At 47.1% G+C, this 11731-nt stretch overlaps 2 protein-coding genes across 2 annotated transcripts in view; one reads left to right on the top strand and one right to left on the bottom strand.

Moving 5' to 3' along the window:
• Nucleotides 1-11301, bottom strand: part of LOC106810399 (kazrin-like) — a gene marked incomplete in the record, with an annotated part of 57966 nt that extends 46665 nt beyond the window's left edge. Inside the window, 1 exon segment of the mRNA XM_014813745.1 lies at nt 11195-11301.
• LOC106810398 overlaps nt 1-11731 on the top strand; it is an 18705-nt gene extending 6974 nt beyond the window's left edge. The window contains exon 3 of the mRNA XM_014813744.1: nt 11299-11731. Coding sequence (XP_014669230.1) covers nt 11299-11715 — 417 coding nt within the window. The 3' untranslated portion in view covers nt 11716-11731. The remainder of the gene's footprint in view (nt 1-11298) is intronic.

The following is an 11731-nucleotide window of genomic DNA, read 5'->3' as shown; positions in this document are numbered from 1 at the left end:
TCTTGCCTTACTCCCACTCACTGCTGCCCTTGCTAGCTATGCTTGTTTCGCTGTACTCGCAGACTCCCGCAGCGACTGGTTGTTTGATTACTTCCTGGCACACCATGTCAAATCAGTGTGACGCAGCTCAAGAATGCAGGTTCTCGCCCTAAACCAGAGGATGTTCGATTGTTTGATGTCGCTTTTCATTACGTACAGAGCAGCCTACATTCTATTCATCTTATATGGTATGGTCGCTCATGTCACTTTGGATATGAAACTTTCAAATTATATAGCAGTGGAGCACTATTTGTGTGGAGCTCTTCACGTACTTATTCAGCCTCACTATATACCGTTTTCGCGTGTAACATGGGCATTGACGAGTCTCTAATGTACCCTGCACATGGAGTTAGTGCCCCTTCGAAGTCATCTGCTTACGCAAGTTCCAACCGCTCCTGCAGATCGTTATTTACTAACCTAGACTTCGCACCTCTCCAGACCTCGGACTTATAGTCTCTGTTCCGATTACACATCAAAAGATACTCATGCATGTACACATACTCTGGAGCAATCAATCGGCCCCTAATATATGACTCATGCCAGCCTTAGAATCTACTGCAACATTTGTCCATCCCATCTACTCCATCCACTTACTACTATCAGATCCTGATGTAGAAATGATGATGTGATATAAATTACGATAGTGAGCTATTTAGCACTACACGAAACACGCCTATAGGCAAGTGACCCATATTAATCTGTCCTTTCTGACACATAGATTCGTCGTCTAGGGGTGTGTTCACATTGTATCTAAGATTACGATGAGCGCAGCACTAGGATCATGTATGTGACACTACCACACAGCGAGGTCGAGTGCGCCATCGAGCCGCGGACCACATAGAGGCAAGCGCGTGTGTATCAGAAAGTAAAATTGCTGTGGCATCGGGGAACATTGGACAAAGTTACGGCCACACCACCCTCACGCACCTCACCCTCCGCACCCTCCCTTACAGCACTCCCTCCCGTCGTAAAGCACTCCATTCACCTTTCCGTATCCCCCACTCCCCCTGCCCTCCGGTGCCCCGTCCCTTAGCACTCTCATACAGAGTCTCGTCAATTGTCGCGGCGATTGCATAACGACTCGCAATACCTTACGTTATTTTCATAACACCGCACTTTCTCACAATAGTATCGCTGTCACTTCCTTCTCATTCGGCAGCCTACAACTCCAAATACTCCACTACATTCTCTACTCGTCTAGAGAATCGCCTCTTACGACATCTAATTACATTACAATCTAACAATCGATTATATCGTGCTCACATATTCACATTTACTAAACACCTGCGCTTGCGTTATTCGCATAGTTGCTAAAACGTAATTCGCTGATACTAGCCTTGCCTACTTAGATGACAGACTAACGAGCTATGAATCGACCTCTCCCTGCTCCTGCACATACCTACGCCTAATGCTACGTACTAACTTTGTATACGCTATGCCCTACCATCACGACTCCCAGTATACTACCAATCTGCGCCGCGTAACCTCTGATGTCGAATCTTGCCATACCTACTTAATTTATGCCTCAACTCTCGCCCTCAACTCAGTCGCATGGGTAGTACAGAGGCGCTCACTTCGCTCATGCAACGTATTTATTAAATCGGACCTGCTTGTATTCTTCTTAATCGATGCACAGCTGGTACACTTACGTATTATAGATATATGTGTTAAGTTTGTTATTGAAGATATCACATCGCTCTATTTACTCACGTGATTGTCTTTACGATCATGATCAGATGTACGTATGCTTGAATTAGTCTGCCAAGAATAATATGATCACATTTAGTACTGTCATCTGTGTTATTTATGCTCTGCTTGCTTTGAAACAGTCGATACAGAAGTCAGAGGTCAGTCGTCCAATGAGCGACTAATGCTTCATATAAAAGGAGGGTCTGTAGTTCAAAAGTGAACACACACATACTATCAGCTGATTTATCACACATATATAGAAGAGTATCCAACAATGCATAAACTAACAGGTATAGGCAAACGATAATAATAATATGTAGCGACTATGATTCACTCAGTCTCTGTGATGCATAAACTACGTCACTTCGCCTGTATGGTCACGTAAGATTCATAACGTGGCAGGCTTTCCGACCATCTTGGCAGTCAGCTACGACGCGAATTCGACCACATCGTGAAGTATAGATATACATGCTATTGGAGATCAAACGCGAAGATCTGGACGTTTTTACATAGGTATGATATTTCTGGTTGCGCCTTGCTCAAGTATATCTTTAGTCAAAACGCGCAACAACGTCGCCCACTCTGTCTGTAACTCCAAAAACTAGGGCTAGACAATAAAATGACAAATTATGATCAAACATGATCGTATTAAAGCAATTTTCATTCTGAAATAAATCGCTTAAATTTCGCCAGCTCTGAAGATCCAAATTGTCAGGGGCCATGAGGCGGGAGAAAGTTTAAGCTGTAACATATGATTACAGTATGTTACATAAATTAGGTTCAGAGACGCGGAGTGCGGCTAACAGACTCAGGTGTTTGGCGGTAGTCTAGTAGACAGAGCGTCGCGCATCTTGTGCGGCTAGTATTGATTGTTATAGGGCAGGAATTGTGGCTAACACGTGTTTAGGGTCGCGGCGTTTCTAGCGCGTCATTGGTGAAATGCGAGGTGGGAGACGCGCGTTCTGGAGAAACGGCGTGACATGTGCGCGCTTCAGGATGTAGGGTTTTGGGCGGGGTAATATATAGAACAGAGCTGTAGGCCAGCGGGAGTGCTGCGCTTGTGTCACGGGGAGGAAAGCCACAGCCGGCGCTTTAGGCGCACCAGCACGTGTGCGCCGTTTCTTTGTCTCTCTCTGCAAGATGACTGACTACACTGTTGTGCCAACATATTTAAAGTTTATTTCAATTTAATACACAAATTTGGATCTTACTATCATCATTTCTACATCGAGATTTAAATTCATCAACGTTAGCAAAGCTATAGCTAATGCTTCCAAACATCATGTAGTAAGAACGCAGCACACACCGCCTGCGCACACAACCCTACATCACATCTCAGCGCACCCGGCACACACGCGCAATATATATATATATATATATATATATATATATGACCTAATAAAGCAAGTAAAGTCACACGATTTGTCGTCCGTATTCATGGCAACGCCGCGAAGTTGTCGTGATATCATTACTTTCTTGATTATCTAATAACGCATTGTATTTGTTTTTGATTATTTGATTCTATTCAATGGTCTGCTGACCTGATGAAGATGATGTTAATCTCGAAAATCTCGGTCAATTAACTTTAAAACACCCTCTATTCTATTTACTATTGGACTTTAGTTTTTTATATCATATATATATAGATATATTATATATATAATTACAATATATACGAGCAAAAACACAAGGGTGATGAAGCCTGCGTATATGTAGACACAAGTATGTCCGCCTCGGGATTTCCGCCAGGACGCCTGCGCACGCCTCTGTCCAATGAAGATGGACGCCTCATTGAGCAGCAATTGTCACATCGGCGCGTCGCAAATATTCGCCAATAAATATAAAATTCAGCCGGTGCCAGCGAATCGAACGCAGGGTCGGCAGCAGCGATTTAGTGAGTGAGCTGGCCTACACACCACACACACACACACACACACCAACACACACACACACACACCACACAACACACACACACACACACACAGCACGCACGCTACACACACCACCACACACACACACACACACAGCACACACACACAGCAGCGCACGCACGCACACACACCACACACACACATACACACACACACACACACACACACACACACACACACACACACACACACACACACACCACACACGGGCACGGCATAGAGGACGCTGGAGCGACGTAAGATGCACTGAGCAGTTATAGTCCGCGGATGCGACCGCTAGGCGGGAAAAAGCACCTGCTCTCGTGCGTGCCGGTACAGCGTTGGGAGAGAGACACTTAAGCGGCGATAGACGTGCTTCCTTGCGCTGGGGGTACAGCGTGGCACGAGAGACACTAACGGCGAACGTGCGTGCGTGCGGTACAGCGTAGGAGAGAGACACACTAACGCGGAGACGTGCGTGCGTGCCTGGGTTTTAGCAGCGTGCCGAGAGAGACATAACGGCGCGACGTGCCGTGGCGTGCGTACAGCGGGAGAGAGCACGCTAACGGGCAGACGTGCCGTCGCGTGCGGTACAGCGGCGGAAGAGCACACTAACGGGAGATCGCGTGCGTGCGAGCCGTAGAGCGAGTACGGCGAGGCTGCCGTAAGGGGACGAGAGACACTACACGGGCAGACCGTGCCGTGGCCTGCGTACAGGCGAGGAGCAGAGAGACACTAACGCCGGAGATGCCGTCGCGCTCGCGTTGCCGGTACAGCGCTGGCAGAGAGACGACTAACGGAGACGTTTGCGTGGGTGCGGCTAACAGGCGTGGAGAGAGACACTAAAACGGCGAGACGTGCGTGCGGGCGGTACAGCCGCTGGAGAGAAGCACGACTAACGCGACAGACGTGCGTGCGGCGCGTACAGCGTGATGAGAAGGGAGAGACGCTAACGGGAGACGTGCGTGCGTGCGGTACAGCGTGGAGAGAGACGCTAACGGGAGACGTGCGTGCGTGCGGTACAGCGTGGAGAGAGACGCTAACGGGAGACGTGCGTGCGTGCGGTACAGCGTGGAGAGAGACACTAACCGGAGCCTCGCTGCGACGGCTCGAGACTAAATATTCGATGGCGATTTTTGAGCCAATTTCTGCTCGTTTGTATGGCCGTCGGGGTTTGCGTCCGTGCACGGCACGGCATCGTTCTTTAACTACGGCAACATTATTCCCCCGGGCCTGCCGCCGCTCTCGCTCTCTCTCTCTCTCTCTCTCTCTCTCTCTCTCCTGCTAGCAGCTACAGCGAGAATGCATCGTGCGGGGTTTTTTCATCGCTCAACGCCGTTGACGTCGCGTATATAAATACGTGATTGTTGATGAGTGTACGGAGAGATCTCTCTCTCTCTCTTCACACGCGGTTCCTCCCTCACAGTGAGAGAACCCTCTCACTGACGAACACGCTCCTTGTGACCGCCGCGCTGATCCCGTCTTTCAGCGAGCGCTCCGTAAGTGTGACTCTCACAGGGCCGTTGACCTGCGACTGCCTCTGTTGGCAGCTCACCCGCTAAATGGAGCATTTTACGTTGAGACTTTCGCAGGAGATAAAAACACAACGATCGCGTGTGTGTGTGTGCTCGTTGCTCGCATGTCTTACGAGATTACGGAATTAAAAAGCTAGCGCGCGATGAAGGCATTCTCGTGCTGCGGGCGGAAAGCTAGGCAGAGCTAATTACGCGATGTCGGCAGGGGGCGACTTTCGCTGCAACAAAACGTTTTGCCCAGCCATGCCGAACGCGCAGCCTCATAGATGCGCGCACAGGCACGCACACACGCGCGCACAGGCACGCACACACGCGCACGCTTACATACGCACACACGCGCCCGCTTACATACGCACACATGCATGCACGTTACGTATACTAGCACGTACGCACGCACAGACACATACACAAATATACACATGCGCGCACCACACACACCTGCACCGCACGCGCGAACTCACAGAACACAGCAGGCACGCGCGGCACCCACACCCACACACGCCACACCACACCGCGCACGCACACAATGTACACGGACCCACACATGCCCACACACGCCGCGCACACAAGCACGCGCACGCACATACCGCTGCACGCGCGTGCACACGCCACACACTCTCTCACACACACACACACACACACAACAAACACACACAACACACACACAACACACGACGCACACACGCACGCACACACACGACGCACACACACACACCCACACACACACGCAGCGCACACCACACGCGCACACACACACACACATCAAACGCTGGCGAATTTCTACATGTCTCCGCAAGGGATCGCTATCGCCTCGACTGCTGGTGTTTATGTGCAGTTTTCATCGCGGTATCGACTTTGACAGGCACTAATAAATCAGTGGCTGCGCGCACAAAGCAAACGCGCCCAACACGACTGCCATTACGCGCCAGTATAACAACAGCTCACACACGCTGATGCGCGTGTTGGCCGTCAGATGAAAGCATTCTCCGGAACCGCGCGTAAGTGGTAGAGTAACGATAGACACACTCCGTTAACTCCTGATGGATCAGTGCAACTGCTGGACTGTCGCTGGAGTTCGCGTGAAGGCCCACGTTCATGCGTCGAGTAACAAGGTTAGAGCATAGCCCCTAACCTTTCTCATATCCACATGTAGACACATGCCCCCAACGCACGCGTGCACGAGAAAGAAAGAGAGCAAGATATTAAATATATTATATCAGGCGTTTGATAAAGACAAATTGTCTTTATTTTGTCTTGAATTTGTCTTTATTAACTCCTGATTATTATATATATATATATATATAGTATATATATATATATATATATATATATATATATATATATATATATAACAGGGGCGGATTAAGGCTCACTGGTGCCCTAAGCACTGACAATTTTGGTGCCCCCTCCTTTCCACACTGACCCAGTCCATTTTAGTTGTTGACCTGTCTGACCAGATATACAATACAGGTTCCAGTTCAGTCCACGATACAAAAATGTATGTAGGATTTCAGAGGGTGGTGATAAACAGGCGGGGGGTATAGGGGTCCTCCCCAGAAATTTTTTAAAATGTAGATCGCAGGAGATGGTATTTGAGGCAATTTTGAGCATACATGGCATGTACACCTTCATTCTGACTACCAGTCAATCTATTTGTTTTTTTACAACGTTTCAGTGTGAGAAAGACCTCTCTATTTAGTCAGGAGCTTATGCACATTTATCTGCAAATTATGAAAGACATTTTTGGGTATTCAAATCTGGGTTCATATGTTCCTCAACTAAGAGTTTTTTTGAGGAGGCCCAAAAATTTGAACCCCGGGGAAACACCCCCCCCCCCTATGGGCCCGGTAAGGGACCGAAACTGTTATTTGCCATATCTTTGGCCTTCTTTGTCGATTTGAACAAAGTTTAGAGTCGATTTAGGGGTTTTTTAAACATCAAGGATCGATTGGAGTAAGTTGGAACGCAAAATTCGTCATAGGTCGCGAGATATCGTTCCTGTCGGGTTCAGCCCTCGCGGGCCGAAAAATGGGTTTTCACATATCTCGGGCTATTTTCTCAAAAAGTTAGAGTCAATTTTGGGGTTTTGAGGTCAAAGAATTTATTAGATACACATGATACACTTTCAGACTCCTGGAATTCGGTTTCACACTTGGTAGTAGTACACGTAGTCAAAATCTGACAGACTGACAGTCCGCAATCGTCCTGCCGTCATTGTTACATACACAGACCACACTGACTGCATATCATCCTGTACAGATCTTCAATTAGAGATTTTGTGCACTTCCTGTGCAAGTGCAGAAAGAAAGGCACATGACATTGTATTTACGCATTTGCATGACTGGCACTTGAGTCACGATCTCGAGGTTTGGTCTTGCTGCGTCCGTGGTCCATTGAATGTGAAGTTGGTTCTGATAGAGTGTCCATCCACACACATCTCAAGAGGAGGGCTGGGATCTGAGTGAGGGTTTTACCCACATCCCATCCTGCCTTAATAGGCGCTGCGACGTACCGCCCGTCTGAAAGAATCCAATAAAGGTGGAGGTCCCTTACTCATCAGAACATGAGCCTGGAACATTGAGAACCGCAGTTCATTGAGATCTTGTACACAGCCCTCTTTGAGTATACATAGGCACACAAAATCCACAAGTATCTTTTCTGTGCTGAGAGCACTTGTTCTGCTGGGTACCAGCCTAGTTGTTTAAGCTGCCTCTGTCAGTTCATCCCTCATCGAGCAGCTTATTTCCATTGAGAAAACCACATCTTCTTGGTCAGCTTGTAGAAAGAGCAGTTAGAATAGGCGCCAGTGGAAGCAATGGAAGAAATGGCAAGGCTAAGCAGACGTCCTCCCTAAGTACTCATAAACAAACATTGACATGAATGTTCTTCCTGTCTTTCCAGAGTTAAATGCAACATGAAGCTCAAAGTCAGGGTCCGATCTGAGGAACTGGGGCATAAAGGCGAGAAGAATGACAATGACGTCTGAATCAACTGTCCGTACAGTCAATCGCGGATAAACCACATGCAACATGTCAATTATATGGCACACCATCCTGTTGTCCGCCTCTTATAGGGTTTCCATCTTTGGCATGTATATAGTCTTTAACGCCAGCATTTGTTAAGAACATTTCCAAGACCATTAGTGACACAGAAATCTTTCTTCCAGGACCAGGAGGATGGGTTACCACAGCTTTCTGCAATTAGTGCATTAAGGTCTGGTCTTGTCTGATCATCTGTGAGAAAAGGATTTAGACATATCCTTCGGGACAGTGCTATCACCAGTAAAGTTAACTTGCTGTCCTGAACCTTTGACTTCCGTTTGCGAGCCAAGTGGGGCTCTTGATGCCTTAACGGGTTATACTGGTCCTGCTACAATATCGATTCGAGACGCGCCAGGCGTGTGGCAGTGTTCTCAATGCTCTGCAGGACCCTGGAGACAAATATATTGAAGGTTGACCCCTTTTGAAGGACTGCAGCCTGCGCTCAGATGATCCCTGAAAAAGGTCAACAACGAGACCTTTGACATTTGCTGGACTTGGTGTAACCGCGTTTTCGGTATGTCAGCCCAAAATCTGTGACTTTGAACTGTGATAAGGGTCCATCCTTCTTGATGAAACACTCAGGTAATCTGGTTATCTCCCCTCGAAAAGTTTCTTGTGTCTCCGATTCACGGTTCTTGCAAGCATCTCTGAACCATTGCTGAACGTTGCTGGGTGACCTTGATGCGAGGGGTTCTCAAATCCGACATCATCGGCACTGGCTTGTGAACTTCAGCAATGTTTCTTGTTACCTTTGATTTGATAACATCTTCACTTCTATAGACGAATCTAGTGCGACGAAACTCGTCATACTGTTGCATTCCAATTGTGAACACCCTTCCTGCATCATCGACAATGACCTCTGGGAAGATATAGGAGGAATTCAGTCTTCCAAACAATTCTGAGGTAAATGGATTGATAAGAATTTTACTGTGAACCTTTCGACAGTCTGATATGAACTTGCGGATAAAGGAAGGGGTGATCTCCTTGTGACCTTGAGCTAATGTAAGCCCCTCTATTGCAGACAAATATTGGTGAATTTCTGGCAGGCAGAGTTTAAGCTTACGAAGATATTCTTTGTCCTCGCGATTTACGAGATCAATGTACCCAGCCGTTGATTTGATTTTCTTTGTTGTTGGTTCTTGTGCTTGGTCCAGGGCTATCTTAGAGAATGCATTGCCTTATGCATTTATGGGGCAACACCCTCACTCAGATCCCCAGCCCTCCTCTTGAGATGTGTGGATGGAAACTCTATCAGAACCAACTCCACATTCAATGGACCCAGGACGCAGCAAGACAAACAACTCGAAATCGTGACTGGCATTTGTCGCTGCCGAACCCTCAAGTGCCAGTCATGCAAATGAGCTAAGAACAATGTCATGTGCCTTTCTTTCTGCACTTGCACCAAGAAGTGCACAAATCTCTAATTGAAGCATGTACGGGTATGATATGCAGTCCCAGTGTGGGCTGTGTATGTAACAAGTGACCGAGGACGATTGCGGAACTGTCAGTCTGTCAGATTTTGACTACGTTACTACTACCAGGTGAAACCGATTTCCAGGAGTCTGAAAGTAATCATGTGTATTAATAAAAAATTCCTTGACCTCAAAAACCAAAAAATTTAAACTTTTGGAGAAAATAGTCGAGATATGTGAAAACCCATTTTCGGGCGCCGCGAGTGAACCCGAAGAAACGATATCACGTGACCTTTGACAAATTTAGGTCTCCAAACCCACGCCCAATCGATTCCTTGATGTTTAAAACCCCAAAATCGACTCTAACTTTGCTCAAATCGACCAAAGAAGGGCAAAGATATGGCAAATAACAGTTTCGGGTCCCTTAACCGGCCATAGGGAGGGGGGGTGGGGTTCCGGGGTCAAATTTTTGGGCTCCTCAAAAAAATTCTTCTTAGTTGAGGAACATATGAACCCAGATTTGACCCTTAAAAATGTCTTTCATAATTTGCAGATTTGGGCTCTATTACGTGGCATAAGCCTCCTGACTAATTGTCAGTTGGTGACCATTAATGTTAAAAATTTCTTTAAGGCAATTTCAATATTTGGAAGGCACTCTCTAGTTTGTCTTCTGTAATTGTGTTGTAAAGTTTCATGGGAGTGAAAAATGTTTTCTTGGTTGTTTTAAACTTATGAAGAACATGTGAACGGAACTGCTGAAGCTCTGTAGACAAAGTGTTGTTCATGGTCATCTGGATAAGCATCAAAAGTGTCTGACAAGTCTTTGAGTACTTTCACTTTCTGATAATTGGGAATTAGCACCTTGTTGGGTGGCATTAGGGCCCCTTGTAATTGTATTGTATTGTTGGGGGCCCTTGTGTACACCTGGAAGTACAAATCTTATTTTTTTTATTTTTTTATTTTCACCTTTTTTCCCACTTTGTGGTGCCCCCCTTTGGCCCTGGTGCCCTAACACGTCTTAGTCTGCTTAATGGTTAATCCGGCACTGTATATATATATATATATATATATATATATATATAAATAATACTATAATATATATATATAGAAAGAGAGAGCGACAGAGAGAGAGTAGGGAGAGATAGAGAACGTGTGGGAATACAGAGAAGTAGAACAGGACTAAAAAGGATAGAGAGAGAGAGAAACGTATACGCATGCATGCTCGCGGTCACAAACCGATATCAGCTAGCGCCACGCAGCGCCGGCGGCCACGACAAGCGAAAGAAAGAACCATTATGTAAATTATCAGAAGCTCATCACGCTATAGAAATCAAACGCACGCGCTTTGCAATTGTGAAAACTAGGTCTTCCTATTTATATGATTCGTAAGTGAAACATAACGGTGAATAACGTCGACAGTGCCAGCCATCTGACATGGCGGCAGTTCCGTAGTGCCTTTGTGTTAATTGCGGCGTGTATTCCGCTGCTGCTGGCCTAATCTCGGGACAACTTCGTTAACAATATCGACGACTATCATGTGTATCGCGCGCTCGCGAGCTCTGACTTACTCTGTCAACAAAGGCCTCGTTACAGGCAGCGATTCCTGCACGTCAGCGTCAGCCGTTGTGCTGTCGTTCACGGGCCGTCACGACGCCGCCTTGACGCAATCCTGCCGCACGTCGCTTTTAATCAGCTTCTGACGCTGACGCTGACGGGTGAATCCGTTCTTGCGTCGCTGACGCTGACGGATGAATCAGTTCTTGCGTCGCTGACGCTGACGGATGAATCAGTTCTTGCGTCGCTGACGCTGACGGATGAATCAGTTCTTGCGTCGCTGACGCTGACGGATGAATCAGTTCTTGCGTCCCTGACGCTGACGGATGAATCAGTTCTTGCGTCGCTGACGCTGACGGATGAATCAGTTCTTGCGTCGCTGACGCTGACGGATGAATCAGTTCTTGCGTCGCTGACGCTGACGGATGAATCAGTTCTTGCGTCGCTGACGCTGACGGATGAATCAGTTCTTGCGTCGCTGACGCTGACGGATGAGTCCGTTCTTGTTTTGCTGACGGTAGAGGAGGTTCACTAATGAATGTACAGCAGCA

The sequence above is a fragment of the Priapulus caudatus genome, unplaced genomic scaffold, assembly GCF_000485595.1.
Source record: "Priapulus caudatus unplaced genomic scaffold, Priapulus_caudatus-5.0.1 Scaffold438, whole genome shotgun sequence".
NCBI lineage: Eukaryota > Metazoa > Priapulida > Priapulimorpha > Priapulimorphida > Priapulidae > Priapulus > Priapulus caudatus.
Note: the sequence above shows the minus strand (reverse complement) of the source record. Positions and strands in the feature narration are given on the sequence as shown.